Source organism: Anabrus simplex, chromosome 1, assembly GCF_040414725.1.
Source record: "Anabrus simplex isolate iqAnaSimp1 chromosome 1, ASM4041472v1, whole genome shotgun sequence".
In the NCBI taxonomy this organism is placed as follows: domain Eukaryota; kingdom Metazoa; phylum Arthropoda; class Insecta; order Orthoptera; family Tettigoniidae; genus Anabrus; species Anabrus simplex.
Window position 1 is genome coordinate 589,150,425 of NC_090265.1, and position 21,177 is coordinate 589,171,601.

The following is a 21,177-nucleotide window of genomic DNA, read 5'->3' on the forward strand; positions in this document are numbered from 1 at the left end:
TTTTGTTCTCTTTCCACTGATCTGGAATACTAATATTGTTCTTCACAGCTGTCTCATATGCTAGACGGTGACAGTCTAATGTTGTCAAAGGATAATTCATTTTAGCACTCGCTAAAATATAGTCTTCCAAGACAGCTTCTTCCTCATCTGACATTATCTTGCGGCAGGTATAATTTGGACTCATACGAACAACACCTTCAGGGTTAGCATGTTTTTTCCGTACATATCTGGAAAGAAAGAAAGAGTCTTGACTAGGTATAGGTCTAGTACTGATGAAATCCTTGGTCTACCGTCTGTATTAATGAACAGGAATAACGATCTCACCTTGCCAATGTCTGAAAAGAAAGATTCTTTTGGTGAGCTGCTTGTCGAATACTGAAGCCTTGATTCACAACCAACTCAACTGCTTCTTTCATGCAATCAGAAGAAAATGCACCAATGTTCGTTTTTCTTTTTCAATTTCTAGCCATCTTCTGTAATAAAAAAGAAAAAACTTGTAGTCCTTTATTAGTCAAGTTGTTTTAAAGCCTCTATCATATTATAACATACAAAGTGGGGTTATATAAAAGGTTATTATTAACCTTAATTTGTTGTATGGGGTACAGTGAGACAGTCACTTTTAAGTTGTCCCATAGTACCCCACCTAGCTATGTCTCACTGAGACCCACATGTAGTGCTTTTGTAAACATCTGTTTTTCTAACCTAAAAACAACCGATAGCAAAGTTTCTTCTACAGCATTTTATACCTATTGCTAGCTATATTCTATTAGCAACATTTGAAAAGTAATTATATTTTACTATAAAAAGCTAGAACACACAAAGCAAACAACAAAAAATTTACTTTACTTACCTCAAAAGTAATCTGCTGGAATAACAAAGAAACTACTTCTTCAAGACTTCTAGGATCAGGATAGCCAACACTGATTCTAGTTCCTGTTTTAACCACCAGAGTTCTTCCTTCCACAGATAATTCAAAATATTTAAAATCAGCCATGTCTCACCGTGGACCATGTCTCACTGTGGACCACTCTCCCCTACATGGTAAAGGCAAAGTCAATGAATGATCTGTGATTGTTGGTACATGCAGCCCAATCACCATTTATGAATCAAACGTAAATTACTTGCATCGCTTTCAAAAGTGACTCCCAGTACCCTTCAGATATCTTAGTGCCCTCTTCACTGCTTGCTAGTGTTCTTTGACAACAACAACAACAAATTTTAAATGCATTGACAACACACTCAACCCATACAATATGTCTGGAAGCAATGCAACTGATAAGTACATTAGAGCACCTCTGTAAGGGGCATCTCACAATCATCACTGCACCAAGTACTTCAACTTGACAGCTAAACTCCACCTTCAGTAGCTGAGACTATGGGATTGCAATCAGAAATTCAAAAGCAATCAAAAATATCTATGACGTATTCTTTCTCTTTCAAAGCAAACCTGAGACAGTACTTAATGTCTGCTAGGTCCTTGGCTTCACCTGACTTGTAGAAATCATTAAACTTTGTTGATTTCTCTTGAGTTTTATGACAGAAGTATAATGCCATCGACATAAACAATAATCAGGGGAAGATCCACACAGACGCTCGAATCTCCAGATGTTGGTTTGACATTAAGCTTCGGCAGCCCCTCGTTGAAGCATCGGTACCAGCAGCTGCCAGCTTGCTTCAAACCGCACAGAAGATTTTTAATACAGCACACCCATTCTATCTTAAAATTCAACAATCTCCTGGCTTCAACTTCAATCTCGAATGTAGCGTGTCTTTCCTGTACAATGATTTAGAGGATCTCTCTGGTGAAATTTTGCTAAACCTTTCTGTTTATTATAACTATGATACCATAATATTAATTTGCTGTCCTTAAATCTGAAGTAGCAGTAGGATGCACATGTCAAAAGACCTCAGACTGGTCGACTGAATCCCCTTTCATTAATAATAAATAACAAACTTTCTCACATAATAATGGTGTCTAGAATAAGAATTGCAGGATATTGTACGTAACAATATTTCTAATATATCTTCATTCTTTCACTATGTTCCCTCCATCATTCTGTCATCTAGACAGATTTCCTTCACTTCTTCTTCTCTTTTTGCTGGACCCTCCTCCCAGACTTCTTAATCCTTTCTCTGAAAATGGCATTATTATTATTATTATTATTATTATTATTATTATTATTATTATTATTATTATTATTATTATTATTATTATTATTATTATTATTATTATTATTATTATTAAGCATTTCCCCTTGTTTTAAATATTTAGAAGGATATCATTGTCACTGATTGGCTCAAAATAATTTGTTCATGCTGAATATGGAATTCTCACCTACAGCATTGGCCTCGCAATTTACTTTAGCCCCAGGCCCCACTGATATGAAAAAGGCTAAATTGGCTCAAAATAATTTGTTCATGCTGAATATGGAATTCTCACCTACAGCATTGGCCTCGCAATTTACTTTAGCCCCAGGCCCCACAATTTGATGGAATGGCCCTGACTCCCAGTTTCTACCCCAAGTGCAGTTTTCTTCTTTACTAATTCCAAGGACAAGTCACATTAGTACTTTGGATGAAGTGTCTAAAATATTTCTCATCGATATCAGAAAAAAAGACAAACATTAGATTTACCTATTATGAGAAACAGTGTACAGATCACATCATCGGACTTCCCAAAATAAACGTGATTTGAGTAATACATTTCTATTTGTGCCTTCTCACGACGTAAGAAGTAAAAATTGGAAATTCAATTTGACTCAGGATAACTTCATTGCTCAATCTCAGCTTAGTTTATTAGTTTGTCTTCCTTTTGTCCTGAGATGGTTGTACACAGTACCCAAGTTCATGAATATTTCTCAGTAATAAAATTAATACCGAGTTGAGTGGCCATGGATGTTAACGCACTACAGCTATGGAGCCAAGCTCCGCATTCGAGAGACAAGTGTCCTGATAATGGCTTTCTGTGGTTTCCCATTTTTCTTCCAGGCAAATGCTGGGATAGTTCCTATTCATAGGCTACAGCTGATTCCTTCCACCTCCTTACCCAGTTTCATTCACTATCATCAATTTCATCTTCATTAGCTCCTCAATTGATGTTAGCATCAGGAGAGGCATCCAGCCATAAAATCATGTCATATGATTTCATGTCATCTTATACCCGAGCCTGTATCAGGAAACGGGTCTAAGAGGTAGATATACAATAAAACTATTATTCCTTTTCAGTCACATCTCAGCCATAACACTGCTTGGTCTACCCTCTGAGGTGTACACCTATGGCACTCAGTATACTGCAATGGCCTTTTGTTGTGTGATCACTGGTGGTCTCATTACGTGGCTGTATCTTCCTGTCTTTTATACACTGCAACTTACTTCTGTCTATGAGGTAAGTAATTATATAAATGAACACAATATCATTCATAACAGGGATGTGTTTTTCGGCTGGAAGTCTATCTACAGTAGAATTAGCATAGACAGTTTTGCGTCAACAATTTTCGAACACCGTGGTAATCATGGGAAGCAGTATATGTCATCTACTTATTCTAGGACAGGAAAAGAATGTATTCATGCTACTATACTTCTCCGCATAGCAGAGGAACTTATTTTTTAAATTTAATTCCTTTACAAATAGAGTTTATCGCTATCTTCACAAAGAATCCCTTCAGACTATGTTCAACTTTTTCTTTGTAGTTAATCAGAAATGTGGTCATCACTGTATGAATTTCTTCTAATAACAAGTTACAGATACAGGAACTGACTCCTAGGGGTTGGAGGGACCTAGACATCCTGAAAGATTTTGCAGAGGGTGGTGATTCCCCCTCCCCCTAGTGTTTCCGAAGAGTGATTATAGAATCAATATACATGATATTTCAGTAGTAGTATGCAAAAAAATTGAACAGGATATAGGGGATACTCTACTGAACATTAGAAGGTATAAACTTGTAGTCTGTGTCAGTGATATGGTATTGTACAGTAATAACTATAAATAATAAATTAAATAAATACATTTTAAAATTAGCTGTACATAGGCTGGAAAATAGTAATGAGTGGTGATAACAATTGGCTAACTTAAATACGGGTATAGAAAGACAGGAACAATGAAAGGAACACATAACAAGAAAAGGAAACAATAAAGAAATAATCTATATCTTTCAAGAAATGAAACTCAGTGTTATATCAAGGAGAGCTTGATTTGATCATATATGATATTTTTATTTTTATTTTTGTTTTGGTTTTACTAAGTGTTGGTAGAATGATATTATTGTGTATACTGTTGATGTACCTCTGTAAGTCTCCTTTGAAGCACAATGCACTGATACCAGTAGTGCACTGGCTACACATGCCTGCTTTTGCTTTCAAATCAAATGATTTGATATTCTCAATTGGTAAAATGAAATTATGGTTCCCATTTGGGAACTTATATTTTGATGACACATAACCAGGAGGAAAGCAAAGACAAATATGACCAAAGTTAAGATGGGAGGGAAGAATAAATGGGAATGAAGTAAGTGTTGGCTTCTGGTTATGCGCACAGCTGCCCAAAATACAGACAGATGGGAGAAACTCACAAGGAAATCAAAGTCCATCCTGAGCTGAAGTGTCAAGGGTAGAAAGGGAAAAAAGGAAAAGAAATAATCTACCAATGATAAATGAGAGATTGGACCATCAGAGTGTTTTGAGCAGTGGTGGTTCATACTAAAATTCAACTGTGTCCTATAATTTTGAAGTAAGAAACAGAACAAACAATAAATACACACACTAAAATGTTCACAAAAATATTGATGAAAAATGCTTTGCATTTTCTACTGCAGAACTTGTTGATGACTTTAGAGGTGAACCCTTTAATGTTGGCAACCATATTATTCTCAATTGAGAGTGTAACAAAGAGACTAAGCCATTGCTGTGACATGGTATTTTAAAGAAAAGTCATAATTCGGTTAATGGAAGAAAAACATCTTCCCACTTGAAGAGTTGTCATAGGTGTTGCGACTAATATTCTCAACAATCTGGTAATTTGAGAGAACATGTCTAGTAAATTGATGGTCAGGTACAGCACATTCAGTCTACCTTAAGTTTTGTCTTCGATGTAAGACTGAAAGCTCTGTCAATCTATGTTTTCTAGCATGCTGCAAGCCTGGGCAGCAACGTTAAGTTTTTCTCTCAGGAAAATGATTTGAATACTTAAATTAACGAGGCATGTTTTTTAAGTAAGGTCCATTTAGGAATAAGTACACAACGAAAGGTTATTTCAAAGAAGTAAATTTACTTTCAGAAAGTACATACTTCACTCTATTTTTTGACATAGTTGCCAAGTTTGTTCAAACACTTATCATACCTCGTAACCAATTTTAAAATACCCTCTTCATAGAAACTTGCCGCCTGCTCCGATAACCAAGAGTTCACTGCCGTTTTCATGTCATCGTCATCATTGTAATGGTTGCCACTGAGGTGATGTTTGAGGTGGAGGAACAAATGGTAATCGCTCGGCGCAAGATCAGGACTGTAGGGTGAGTGGTCTAAAACTTCCCAGCCAAAACTGTCCAATAAATCGCGGATCTGACCTGCAGTGTGAGGTCTTGCATTGTCATGGAGAAGGACTTGTCAGCATGCCGCGTCTTTTGTTTTGAATCACTCTGCATTGCTTTCTCAGGGTTTGGCTTCTGCATTGATAGTGGTTCCTCATTGCATGAAGTCAACCAACAAAACACCATGCCTATCCCAAAACACCGACGCCATGATTTTGCGCTGGGACAGAGTCTGTTTGGCCTTCACCTATACAGGCAAATGTGTGTGTCTCCATTCCATGTTCTGTTGCTTCGATTCGAGCGTGATATGCAAAACCCATGTTTTGTCTCCAGTTACGATCTGACTCAAGAAGCCGTCACCTTCTTTGTCATAAAGAGTCAAGAACTTCATCGCACACTCAAATCTTTGGTTTTTGTGGTCCTCTGTTAGAAGTTTCGGGACCCAATGAGAGCACAGTTTCCTAAACTTTAGGTGTTCAGAAACAATGTTGTAAAGCACTGATCTCGACACGTCAGGAAATTCGTTTGAGAGACCTGTTATTGTGAAGCGCCTGTTCTCACAAATCTTCGCTTCAACTGAAGCCAGCAAATCGTCTGTAATCAAAGTAGGGCGACCAGAGCGGTCCTTATCATGGACGTTGTCACGGCCATCTTTGAATTGTCGTACCCACTTACGCACTTTGCTTTCACTCATAACAGTATCACTGTACACTTTGCAAATATGTTGATGAATTTCTGCAGCAGACAGGTTCCTTGCTGACAAACACTGTATCACTGACCGAACCTCACACGCGGCGGACGAGTTGATAGTCTTAAACATTTTGAAAGCATAGAACAGAATTGTACAGGTTAGCTACAGAGCTGAAACTGAGCACAGTTGTTCCCGAGGCATGCTGGTACATGATGCATGCGCTCGTTGCGATATGCGCGTGAACTACTAGTGTCTACAACAAAACGGACCTTACTTTAAAAACACGCTTCGTAGAAGAACCCAATAGTTTTGCTGCCTCTGTGAGGAGTCAGTTTTATTGAGCTGGAGGGTGGTGATGGTCGTGATTATTGTTTTAAGAGGAAGTAAACTAGGCAACCATCCTCTATATAACACTAATCAGAGATGAAAAAAGGAAGGGATCTGACACTTAGCAAAATGAAGATATCAGCCAAAGGAAGACAAGGACCAGGAAGGGTGTGAAAATGAAAGACTTCTTAGGCCTTGCAACCTAATACAATCAGGGTTGAAAAAGAACAAGAGTTGACCAAGGGAGGTCAGAAGGGATACATGAAAGTGAGGAGACTGACACAACTAAGTGGAAGCAAAGTTAGGACTCAGCTCAGGGCCCCGTGGTCGCCAACCAAGTCTCCCAAGTTGAGACCCCCTCCCTCTTAGTTGCTTCTTACGACAGGCAGGGTGGGTGTTATTCTACTGCCTCCACCCACAGCCTGAGGGGGTAAGCAATCTGCAATATCTTGGTCACAAGTCTGGTAGCACATCATGTAATTTATTGTCACATGCACACATGGCATGTTTATAATCCTGTATGACATCATAGCTTCTCTCCAGAATTTCAGCATATGGTGATGCGGCTACTTCTTTGTGATTCCAAGCAAAGCCAGTATGTAAGAAATTTTTGTAGGCCTACATTTCTTTTATAAAATGGCACTGGAATGAAGAGAATCACATTTTTTTCTTTAAGATATCAGTGTTCTAATGCACATTAGCACATAGGAAGCTGCCACCACTGGTGTTAAGAAGGCCTGCTTTATACAGAGGAGAAATACAGATAATCCTTAAAAGTAGAATAGTGGCCTGACAGCCATGGATCAATGTGATAATTTCTCGTCTAATACATGAGTGCCCATACCTGCTCTTAACTCCTGTTACTATGCAGTTTTCCAACCTCGGCACTAACAAACTTCTTTCAGTACATTTCTCCTTCTGTTTCAGTACCTGGAGATTCGTTTCAGTAGAAGTGTTCGTTCTGTGGCATCATTGATCTTCCTGCTATCCTTGGTAAGACTTCCTTCTTGTATGGAATATTTTACTTTGCTTACAGAATTGATTATTAACACAGGACATTTGGTATGTACAACATTATTTCTCCTTTACAGATACTATATGTACCAATTGTGGTGTATCTACCAGCATTAGCCTTTAGTCAGGGTAAGTACCAAATGCATTAAAAAACATTTTGTTGATATATTTGTAATGACTAATATGAAATATCTAATATTATTTTACAAATCTTCTTCTTCTTCTGGTTCCAATTTCTTCAGGATGTTGGCAACCAATGTATCTGTATTTTTCCCACTGCCTGCTCTGTCATCGTCTACAATGTCCAAGTTCTCAGATTTTTAACCAGAGGTTCCTTCACCTCCTAGCATTTCACTTTCCTGGTATTTTCCTTTACTGTAGGTGGTATCTGCTTCTGTCCTTCTTAATGTGACTGAGGTATTTATCACTTTGGTCAGTGCTTCCTTATCTTTCTTCATTCTCCATAGAACTTTGTCATATGTGTCATGGTCTGTCCACAATATTATCAACATATTCCTATACAGACACATCTCAAAAGCCTCTGACTTCTTGCTAACTGCCTCTGTCAATATCCACGTTTCAATGTCATAAAATTCAGGCAGTCAAATGGACTGTATCACTATTGACTTAACCAAGGCTTTCAATAGGGTATGTAATGGAAGACTACTGATGAAAATGAGGGCTACTGACTAGACAAAAGAATGATTGAATGGGTGGCTAGAAATCAGATTTCAGAGAATTAGAGTAGGTGAAGCATTGTCTGATCCTGTAATTATTAAGAGGGGGTTTCTGTGGGGCAGTATATTGCCAAAAACAAAGGGCAAAGTCCTAAGAGCAGAGTACAGTATCTGAAAATTCTTGAAATCCTCCCTTTCTAATTAATAACATGATACTTATAGGAACATTTCCACTCAAGCTGTTGCTAATCCCCTAGAGTTAAGATTGTCATTGTGAGAGGTTTTCTTACATTTCTTTTCTATGACTGCATGTACTGTATCAGCTTCTATATGTGTGATCTTCTGAGAGAAATTTTTTCATTTCTTTCACCTGAGGTTTGTTGAGGATAAAATATAGGTACATAATAAGGTACAAGTTCTCATATTGCCCATAATAGTTGTCCAACCATATAGTAATAGTGTCAACGTCTGTTCCTGGTAAAGTAACCTCTCCCCATTTAAGAACTGCCAGTGCTATTTCATTGCCAACTTTCTTTGCCTTTGACTCAAATTGTCACATGAATCAAACACAGTATAATCTAGAGTCCAAATCCTTTTTTTAAAATAATTATTTATTCAATTTATCAAGAATAGAATTGGTAGGCACTTCTGCAGGTTGGCAGTAATTACTTTGGGCCTTGTAATTATCCTTGTATGACTTATATCAGTCAATGTACAAGGAACTGGGTTCCAGGGATGTTCTCAACTCATGAGTCAAATGTTACCCAATTGCAACAGTCAAGTTTAGGGAGGAAGGGGGTCTGAGATTGCTCTTGGTAAACTATCAGAGTGTAGTAAATAAACAATTAAAATTCGGTACATGATGGAATCTTATGAGACTGATGTGGTGATAGGAGTGGAATCGTGGTTGAGAGAAGGGGTGGGTAATAGAGAAATATTTCCAGAAGGGTATACAGTCTATCGCAGAGACCGAGGAGATAAAAAGGGAGGTGGGGTATTTATTCTGGTGAAGGAAACTTATTGTTCACATGAATGGTTTACCGATGAAAGGGATGAAATATTAGGGATAAAATTAGTTTGTGATAATATGAAGGAGGTGGAAATTATAGGAACATATAGGCCTGGAAGAGAGGAAAGAGACATGGAAATATTTGAGAAAATAATAGATTATACTCATAAAAACAATAATAATGATATGGTAATAATTGGGGGAGATCTAAACTTGCCTGAAGTTGAATGGAATGGAGCTGCAAGTGAAGCCCATGAACAGAAACTGGCAAATAAGTTAATTTGGGAGGGAGGATTTACACAAGTTGTACAAGAACTGACTTGTCTCAATAACTTGCTAGATGTATTCTTGGTTAAACCATGGGAAATTGTTGATAAAACTGAGGTAATTGAGGGAATAGGTGACCATAAGGCTGTAATAATGGATGTAGGAATCGTACCAAAAAAATGCTTAATAAGAGGGTCACACAAGACAAGAAATTATACAGAAAAACTAAAGTTGATGAATTTGGGACTTACCTTAAATCACAATTCAGTTGTTGGATAAGTGAAGGGAGTAATGTGGATACACTTCGTGCTAAATTTAAAGAAATCATTTGGGAAGGAGAGAAGAGATTTGTACCTGTTAAGAAGGGTAAAATGACTTCAGACCCTGTTTATTATACAAGGGAAATAAGAAAATTAAAAAGAAAATGTAGAGTAGTAAACAGGAAAATCAAAAAGGGTAGGGATAATAGAGAAACTAGAAAACAGCTAATGAGGGAACTGAATAGAGTGAAAAAGGAAATAAAAGAGAATTATATGAATGGCATACTTCAAAAGGGTAATGACCACAAATGGAAATGGAAAAAGCTGTATTCATATATTAGGAATCAAAAAGGAAAAGGAATCAAAATTCCTACAATGGTGGGAGAAGGGGTGAACACTATTTAACAGATACTGAGAAAGCAAATCTATTTAATAGGGAATTCAGAGATTCAGTAGAAGATTGTCAGGAGTTGGAAACAGTAACAGAAGATAGAGAGGGAGAGACACATAGGGAAACAAGAAGCTTCTCATTCACAAATGAAGATATTTTCAGAGAAATCCAACTGTTTCAGCAAGGAAAAGCAGCAAGAAGTGATCAAATTACTGGGGAGGTATTAAAGGCAATGGGGTGGTACATGGTGCCTTATTTAAAATTTCTCTTTGACTATATCATAAATAATAGTGTAATACCCAAAGAATGGAAGGAATCTTTAATAATACCAATTTATAAAGGAAAGGGTGATAAAAGGAAACCAGAGAACTACAGACCAATCAGCCTGACCAGTATAGTTTGTAAAATACTGGAGAGTTTAATCAAATACAGTAGAGACAATACACGACACTTACGGATATCGCCTTGCTAAAATGGGAGACAATTCGACGGTGGCGCTCCTAGTGACTTGACCTGAACAAATCGCGCTAAATTCAAATATCAATGGAAATGTATATACGGAAATGGATAAATAAATTACGTCTAGAAAGACAGTGGTATTGAGATATTAACTTCGAAGTTGCTAAAGCAATTCTGGATAAATGAATGAAGAATTATTTAAAAGGTTATTATTCAAAGACTGAAATTAGACATATAAACAAGGTGTAAAATGGACTGCTGTGAAATGGCTTGATCTTTCATTTATGCATTACTTTTTTAGCTTTAGCATACCTGCCTGAAATCTTACGGTTGGATTTGTCTTTTTTCCTCATTTAAAAACAATGTATCATCACATTAAGACATTTGTCAATAAAAATATCGGCACATTCCTTACACATATGATGCAATGAATTAACATTTAATAGCTGGACAATTTTCCTCTTAACATGAAGCCTACTAACAGAAAGAAAATCTATAAAATCCCGGCTTTAATCTGAGAAGAGGGATAAAAGAAAGAAAAGTTTGAAAATGTTGTCGATAGTGATGCTTTGAGGAATATTTACGTACAATTAGAGTAAAAATGTAACATACCCTTGGCTGTATAGTCGAGGATTTTTAAAGTCGCTGGCCTGGAAATGATCTGAACAGATCTTATAATTCTTATACAAGCGTAACGTCCTTTCTTTCTTGTACACTTTATCCAAATCGCTTCTGTGACATTTCAAAACCCACAGATCACACCTACAACAACACATCGGTATTGAAGGTTAACTGCTGCACTATACAATAAAATATGCATATTATATTTTAAGCCCGTTAAAACATGGGTCGAGCAGGTCAGAAGATTATGAAGTACTATAAAAATCTCTGTCACTGGAAGAATATATATGCAAACAGAATATTACTTACATGTTCTTGTCACGAGGGAACCTGAAAAAATGACCGCGCATTTTTCTCTACTTCGTAATTACTGCAGCCAAACACAGCATATACCTTTCCCCTCATGTTGAGAGGAGATATCAAGGAATGACACACGCTACTATTTAATTATGTCAACTCACTGAAAACTCATAAATAACACCAAAAACTTCACACAAAAATACACGTGCTCTTATGACAGAATCAGTACCGTTCAGGTCTATCCGCTAGAGTGAGCTCCAGTAGCTGTCCCTCGATATCTCGCTCAGTGTCGCGTATTGTCTCTACTGTATTTGGTTTAATAGCAAAGTACATCAGAGGAATACGTGATGATAAAAATTGGTTCATGAGGAGCTAGTATGGATTTAGAAAAAAATTTTCTTGTGAGGCACAACTGGTGGTATTTCAGCAGGACATATCAGATCAGTTGGATTCAGGAGGCCAGTTAGATTGCATAGCCATAGATCTTTCCAATGCCGGGCTGAGTGGCTCAGGCGCTGGCCTTCTGACCCCAACTTGGCAGGTTCGATCCTGGCTCAGTCCGGTGGTATTTGAAGGTGCTCAAATACGTCAGCCTCTTGTCGATAGATTTACTGGCACGTAAAAGAACTCCTGCGGGACTAAATTCCGGCACCTCGGCGTCTCCAAAAACCGTAAAAGAGTAGTTAGCGGGACGTAAAACAAATAACATTATTATTATTATTAGATCTTTCTAAAGCCTTTGATAGAGTGGAACATGGAATATTATTTAAGAAATTGGAGGGAATAGGATTGGGCGTACGGGTTACACGTTGGATAAGAACATTTCTAAATTCAAGGGTTCAGAAAGTCAAAGTAGGAAATAATATATCACAGGAAGAGAAAGTTTGGAAGGGAATTGCACAGGGTAGTATAATCGGTCCGTTACTTTTCTTAATATACACAAATGATTTAGGGAACAATATAACTTCAAAAATAAGATTGTATGCAGATGACATAATTGTTTATAGGGAAATAAATAACATTGAGGATTGTTCAGAATTACTAAGGGAACTTGAGAGTATCCAAGAATGGGTTGAAGAAAATAATATGAAGGTTAATGGAGGCAAATCAACTGTTACAACATTTACAAACAGGAGCTTTAAAACTGAATTTGAATATACTTTGGATGAGGTAGTTATCCCAAAAGATGGCAAGTGCAAATACTTAGGTGTGAAATTTGAAAGTAATTTGCACTGGAAGGGTCATGTTGATGACATTGTTGGGAAAGCATACAGATCGTTACATGTCATAATGGGGCTACTTAAAGGATGCAACAAAGTATTAAAAGAAAAAACTTACTTAAGTATGGTTCGTCCATTATTGGAATATGCAAACAGTGTTTGGGATCCTCACCAAGAATACCTAATAAAAGAAATAGATAGTGAGCAGAGGAAAGCACCAAGATTTGTAACAGGGAATTTCAGGAGAAACAGTAGTGTATCAGAAATGTTAGAGGAACTTGGGTGGGAAACTTTAAGTAAGAGAAGGGAGAAAACTAGACTTATAGGATTATATAGAGCCTATACAGGAGAAAAAGCATGGGGAGAAATCCGTAAGAGGTTTTAGTTGGGAAATAATTATCAGCAGAACTGACCACAAGTATAAAATTAGAAGGAATTTTAGCAGAAGCGATTGGGGTAAATTTTCATTCATTGGGAAGGGCGTGAAGGAGCGGAACAGTTTAACAGGGGTAGTGTTTGATCCTTTTCCAAAATCTGTACAGATATTCAAGAAGAGAATAAACAGCAACAGGGAAAATAAATGAAATGTTACAGGGAAAATTTAAAAAATGTGTGTGAAAAAATTAATTCCATCCCCTCGTCCATGGAGTTTGGACAGCCAAAGTAGGGGACTGCCTGTAGGGGTGAAGTACAGTGGGGACTTTGAGGGCCCTAGGACAGCTACAGTAGCTGTGAAGGCCCTTCAGGAACTCTGAAAAGTGGTGGCAAAAGGGACTCTGGTTAAGACGCAGCAGTTTGTTATGCTACTTAGGTTCCAAAATGGGTTTTAAAAAAAGTAAATAAATGCAATGTACATTTTAATCTTATACCAGTTGCATAGTATTATTTGAAGTAATTCCACATACTGTATATGAGTTGACTATGTTTGTAAGTATAGGAGATATTATAAGTACAATTTTGTAAACAATATAAAGTTATTAAGGATGATCTGTTTGTTTAACAGAAAAAAATGTTAGTGTAAATTGTATATTATTTTATTCTAGAAAAATGTTCTTCTTCTCTTGTTAATTTAAAAATTTAGTGCTTTACAATAATGTATTTTAGTGTACCATTTGCCACCGAGGTAGACACCTCATTTGCAAATAAAGAGATTTTGATTTGATTTAATTTGATTTGAAAACAAAGGGTAAAATCCTAAGAGCAGAGCAAAGTGTCTGAAAATTCTTGAAATCCTCCCTTTCTAATTAATAACATGATATTGAGAGTAACATTGCCACTCAAGCTTATAGCAAGTTCAATGCAGTTTCAATATTTTTCTTTTCCATCTAAGTCAATGTACAGTATGCGGTAGCGTAGCACGACATGAGTCACAGACATCACAAGTATCTGTTTCGGGAGGTTTAAATGATCAGTTAAGTTTAGTTTAGGAAACACGACACAGGCATAACTTGCAAACCATTATCCACATGATTCATATCGATGTGACATACAATTGATAGAAAACAAATCAATGATTCCACCTAATTGATAGATACTATTTATTTGCCTTGGGCAAACTAAAAACTGTAGTACTTATTTCATCTAGTGACTAGACATTATCAGCTACATCATGTTTAGGTGCAATAATTACAAGAAGTAAGGACATATTCATCTCTTCTTAACCTTAAAAAGACATTTCAAAAACCCTTAAAAATAAGTAACTTAGCTCAAACTAAAGAATGTGTTATGGAAAAAAGCTGGTGGAGAGAAAGGATGGGTGAAACTATCTAATTTTGGTTTAAACATTTTTAAGTTAAAATGGCTTATAGATAAAAAGATTTTGATGACATATTCAATACAATTTTAAAAGTTAAGTAGTACTTATGATAGCGTGAGTCTCAGATGTTCTGGGAATTTAATGAGATTTTGTTATCTTCTTATGACACTGGATCTTGTTTGAAATTTTTTTATTGTTTATTTTTAGTTATATTATACGTGTGTTGACGAGAATTATAACCACAGTGGAGTTGGCATTCCGTAGGAGAATCTTAAGGGTTGTTTTGCATTACATTAGACTGCGTTTATTAGCTGGATGGTGGCTTGCAACTCAATCCCTCCACATCCAGAGTGTTATTTTTTTGTTTACATTTCTAGGGAGTAGTACTGGGACCAGTATAATGCCAGATGGAAGTCCAAGGCAACAGCTGGGAGACTACTCCCCAGAAATGTAAAGAAAAATAACACTCTGGATGTTGAGGGATCGAGTTCTAAGCCACCAGCCAACTAATAAATGCAATCTAATGTAAAAAACCCTTAAGATTCTCCTATGGAATGCCAACTCCAATCTGGTTATAATTCTTGTCAAAACACACACATAATATAACTTAATTTTTTCAAACAAGATCCAGTGTCGTAAAAAGATAACTCATCACATTCCCAGATCATATGAGACTCACACTATCATAAGGACTACAACTTTTAATTATATTGAATATGTCATCAAAAGATTTTTAGCTATAAGCCATTTTAATTGTTAAAAAAAATTTAAACTGCAATTTGACAGTTTCACCTATCTCCCCCCCTGCCTTTTTCCATAACACATTCCTTTAGTTTGAGCTAAGTTACTTATTTTTAAGGTTTCTTAAAATGTCTTTTTAGGGTTAAGAAGAGATGAAAATGTCCTTACTTCTTGTAATTATTACACCTAAATATGATGTGCTGATAATGTCTAGTCACTAGATGAAATATGTAGGTCTACTACAGTTTTTAGTTTGCCTAAGGCAAATAAATAGTATCGATTAGGTGAAATCATTGATTTATTTTCCCTCAACACCACAACTTTACAGTATCTTCAGTAGAAATATTATTTTCCTTGGATTCATCTTTGTAGAGCTCATACATTCCTTGTACACTCAAGTCTGAACCTAGGTAATTCCATTTTGACCATTTATGGGTGTAGTGGCTTTCATAACTTGGCAAAGAGGAAATATGTGATACAACAGAATCAGTTACCAGTACATATTGTTTACTATCATTGTTGGGTATATGTTTATCTCTTTTGTCTTCTTGCATTAATCCTCCCTCCTGACATTTCTTCAAAGCTGTTTTTATTACAGTGGCGGGCCCATCCCCAGAATGAACACAGGACAGTCATTCTCTCCGAGGATAAACCTATAACTAGGAACACAGGAGGAATGATGTCGCTGGGTTCTACCAGAGAGTATTATAAAAGGTTCAAGAGAACCAGGTAACAGAATATATAGGATATATAGAAAGGATTTTAACCTATAATATTATACTCTATGTAATGTATTTCTTGTGAAAGAAGTAAGATTTCATTAAGAAAGGGTGTAGTCAACAAAGCAAGATTAATGCTCTCTAAGCCTATAGATTCAGCACAGAAGTATGTGCAAACAAGGGCACTGTTCAGTCTTGTCGAAACTAGCTGTGCTGGATTGGAAAGACACTGGATTCTGGCCACATGATTGGCTATCCAGGGATTGAGCATATTCTCATATGAACAGACTCGAAGTGGGAGCAAAGAAGAATTCCCAGAGTTTTGGGTGTGGCCTTGAGGTTTGCAAAAGCTGAGCACCCTGGAGAATTTTGATCTTTCATCAGGAGCTCTCACATCTGTTTCAGGGAATCTCTGCCAGTCTATAGAGGGATTATGCAATGATGATGGTGGTGATCTTCGCTATAACTTATTATAAGATTTAAGGGCTTAAGAGAAGACAGTAGAGATCACTGTCAGACTTAGTGTGTTAAGGAATATGGTCTTGCACACATTTGTACATGTCTGTGTACCTTGATTCATCACCTGTTCTCAACCTGGTTCTAGCTGTAGGTCTCCTTTCATTGCACAATGATATAAATTGTCTTTCCATATTATAGTCTTTTAATACATCCCAATAACACTGGTGTATCTCTTTCCTTTGAAGTGCAGACAATTTTGAATAACACTACACATGACATGTACACGAAGCTCTGACTGTTTTTCAAGGCCTTTCTTTATCCATTTTGTTGATGTATGCTTGTCCACCAGCATAATCTGTGTTTCTCTTATTTGCAAGCCATTCAGAAATATGTCAAGCCTGTTTCCTCCCCACTTGATCTGTAGGTGATTTTGAATGAACGTTTCTCTTCTTTAGTGTTGTTTCTCCACTGTGAGTGGCTTCTTTTCCTGGGATTACTTCATTCTTGGTAGGCATATCACAAGATGTGCTCAGTACACTTAATGGATGTGCCTGTAAGGTCCGATTATCATAATCTTCATGTGAATTGGATTGAGAAGAATTACTCGGGGCATAAATTTTGTCTTCAGTACTGTCATTTGAATTAAAATCACTCAAAGATAAGTTATCTTCTAAGTTACTGCATGTTAAGATTTGTTTGGTATGACAAGTCGCAGAAATTAGCAAATTAACATCTGAGTCTTGGTGGTTTATATCTATATTATGTACTTGTATTACTTCAAACACAAATTTCTGACTTGTATTGCCTTTCTCCGCATCTGAAAACAATAACATATTCTTTTTTTAGGCTATTATTGAGTGATGCTAGGTTTATTCCTTATGCTGTATTACCAGTATGGATATGCAGTGTACTTAACATTTTCAGTAACATAAAGAGATTTCATGATGAGGAAGACTATTTTACATGAATGAGCATTCATTATTTCCCTCTATTATATACTTATCTAAAAGTCACATTCCCAACTATAACCTCTCTACTATACTCATCTGTCTGAGTAACAACTGAATGTCATTATCTGGTGAAGTATAGAATACTAGGAAGACTTGCCGGCGAAGCAGACTCCTAGGCAGACTTGCCAGCAAAGCATAGGCTCCTAGATGGACTTAGGATGTGTTCAATTTCACCTTCATACAAAGTTACTAGGAGTAAGCATGTGTTAAATCCACTCAGGACAACATGCCTCAAAAAGACTATGGACTTAGAACAAAATCTTCCTTTATCTCACATTATATGCTGTTTTGGACTTAATTTAATGCACCTGTAAGAAGAGCACACAATAGTTATTATAACAAGGTACCGTATTAAAACTAAATTGGCTATAAATGGACTTAGGACACTTTGCTTCCAACGTGCAGATATATGACTTCAATTTTAAATTAAGCTGTCTACTCTTTTGCACAGTAACATTTGTTTCATGCAAGACCAAACTAGTCAAATTTCTCTTTATTTTCTACCAGCTTAGCTTACCATTTCCTACTGCCTCATTTTATTTCATTACATAATCTGCAAACACTATTACATTAGTTATTTTGTCTCTGTTCTTCAAATTTTTAGATTAATTGTAAACAATAATCAAGACTAGTAAAGTCCAGAAGTTCCCAACTTCCTGCATATCCTCACTCTGCACTCTACTTCTTGCTTTAAATCGGTCTGATCTACCGACTTGGTTCCGGACATGATTTTTACAAAGGTATATTTGTACTCTTAGTACTAGTAAGCCCCCTGTACTGTATAATGTTTCCCAATATGATGATTAACTTATAACTTCTTTAAACCAATAACGCAATATATACCAGTAGCAGGTTTCTTTCCTTTGCTATCACTTGCAGAACACCAAACAAGTTAGCTCAATGCATTGCAGCACGCCCAGTTAGGGCTGCTAGCTCGGTACTAGGGTGTGCTAGTTACCAACTGATGAACCCAAATTGGCACACTGGGGAAAAATGCGTGCTACAAGAATAAGTTAGATGGAAAAATTTAATTTCCAGTAATGGATCATTTATGTTGGAATTTTGAATTTACTCATTCATGACAAATATTTGTTTCCTATGGGAATCAAGACCTGTACCATTAAAATCCCCTATCAGCCATCCTTGAAATGGTTTTTCTGTGCTTTCCCATTTCAACTGTAGACAAATACTGGGATGGTACCTTCCTCAAGGCCATGGACACTTCCTTCCCATTCTTAGCCCACACAATTACACCTGCACTCACAGACAACACCCTTACACAGCGGTACATGTAGCTCATCTACCATGATGTGTACCAAGAAAAGTAAAGTTAATAGTTAATTTTAGAACTGAAGTTTCTACAGTCAGTTGAACCATTATCATGCTCTTTGTCCAGTTTGGACCAAGTCATTATTTTATGTAGGTACCTTATGAACAGGTCACCAACATTTCAAATAATTTCAATACACTTTATGTTCTTTGACTCAGTCTAAGATAACCAGTCAACTAGCAAAGATATATAACGTTCGTTTCCCTGTAGCCCTTAAGTTATCTTCCACATTTCACTCAGCGTTAGGATGAACAGTTTCCTTCTTTCAGTGAGATCAATGAGTTTCTTGGTATATTTAGCCAGTGACAAGGTACTGAGGGTTCTAGTTTTTCACCTCTGATCTAGAGTGTGGTCACTGGTGTAAGAAAATTTGACTTCATGTGCTATACCAGCATGAAACTTTCATTCCACTAACCTCACTCAAACCAACATGAAACTGCATCCCAGCAAGCCTCTACATCTAGCCAAATAAACCCTGAATTTGTAATAAAGTTAATAATCACCCTCATAACTGTTTTCTGAGCTGATTTGATAAAGCCTTGGAGTATTCACTGAATGCCTCCAAATTTTCAATTTGTGAGTTGCCCATAATGGGAAAAGAGGAACATAGTACAATCTTCACCAGAAAATGCAGTTTAAAAACTAAATCTCCTTGGTCTGTTTCCCAATATGAGGTCCAGGATGAGGTGAGATGAAATGATATGGCAAGTTTTACGGGTGGATGCCCTTTCTGCCGCCAACCTCAGTTGAGGAGTTATTGACGATAACATTAATAAAGGTGAATGAAATTGGTATGGAGTTGGAAGGAATCTTTTTTCTTTGTTTTTTTAGAATTGGCTTTACGTCGCACTGACACAGATAGGTCTTATGGTGACAATGGGATAGGAAAGGCCTAGGAATGGAAAGGAAGTGGCCATGGACTTAAATAAGGTACAGCCTCAGCATTTGCCAGGTGTGAAGATGGGAAACCACAGAAAACCATCTTCACGGCTGCCGACAGTGGGGCTCAAACCACTATATCCTGGATGCAAGCTCTCAGCTGTGCGCTCCTAACCACATGGCCATCTCACCCAGTGTGGAAGGAATTAGTTGTGGCCTATGGATAGGAACTGTCCTGGAATTTGCCTGGAAGTGCAAACGGGAAACTGCAGAAAACAATTCTCAGGACAGGTGACATGATGGTGGGGTTTGAACCCATTTGTCTCCCAAATGCAGAGCTTTGTTCCATGGCCATAGCACAAGCATGGTCCCTTTGCTCTATAATAATCACAACTTAATTTGCAAGATGGAAATGTCGCTGAAAGAAAGCACTACCCCAGGTGGCAGCACGGCAGAGAAATCCACCATTGCACTATGCAATGCAATGGGACCTAGGATTCTGGGGAGTCCCAAGATCTGCGAGAAAGACGAGTCAGAGCGTCTTGAATCACCTTCCAAACTCAAATTCAAGAAGAACTATTTCATTGGAACAATAAACATCAACTCACTTACCAGAGTCGGAAAACAAAAAGAACTAGAAAAGCTTTTGGAAACAAATCAAATCCAGATCCTAGCTGTACAAGAGACAAGATTCCTGGAAGAAAACATCATGGACATCAACCCATACAGAATATTCAAAGGAAAGCTGGTGATTAGAACAACCACCAACATGCCTCTGTTCAGAACCTGCGTCTACATAAACAAGAAGGTAGTAAACAATGTCACAGACTTCACATCAAAATCTGAAAGATTGTCTCTACTAAGTATTAATTGCAAGAATAAGAGGTACACTCTCATCAACTGTCATGCTCCTATCAACGAAGACAACAAGAAGAACCCACAGAAAGTTGATAACTTCTGGGATCTTCTGGAAACTGAAATCACCTGGATACCCAAGAGCAACATAAAAATCCTGCTGGGAGACTTCAACGCACAGATTGGGAAGGAACGAAAGTACAGAGACGTCGTAGGGGAATATCCAGCACATAAGAGGACAAACAAGAATAGGGAAAGGCTCATTGGACTCTGTAAAGGTTTTCAGTTGAAACTTATGTCAACACACTTCAAGAAACTCCTGAGAAAATTAAAAACATAGGTATCTCCGAATCCTGAACTAGGGGAATTCCAATTGGATCACGTAGCGATAACAAGGAAAAACTCAAAGGAAGTGATGAACGTCAAAGCGATTAGGAATGGTGAATTCGATTCAGACCACTATCTCTCCAAAGTTAAAATCTGTTTTCTCCCAGTAGGACAAAAGAGAGACCCACCTAAAATAATGAGATACAACACAAACAAAATGAACATCACTGAAGACATCATTAGAAACTTCAGGGACAAAATCCGGACCAGCAGAAAGGGGAACTGGCAAGAACTATGCACGGGAATCAATGAAGCCTCAAAGAAAACACTCGGACAGGCT

The 21,177-nt window shown here is 37.2% G+C and overlaps 1 protein-coding gene across 1 annotated transcript in view; it reads left to right on the forward strand.

Annotated features, from left to right (window-relative positions):
* LOC136857164 (sodium-coupled monocarboxylate transporter 2) overlaps window positions 1-21,177 on the forward strand; it is a 106,745-nt gene that overhangs the window by 40,290 nt on the left and 45,278 nt on the right. Inside the window, exons 3-5 of the mRNA XM_067135595.2 lie at window positions 3,226-3,385; window positions 7,471-7,536; window positions 7,635-7,686. Coding sequence (XP_066991696.2) covers window positions 3,226-3,385; window positions 7,471-7,536; window positions 7,635-7,686 — 278 coding nt within the window. The remainder of the gene's footprint in view (window positions 1-3,225; window positions 3,386-7,470; window positions 7,537-7,634; window positions 7,687-21,177) is intronic.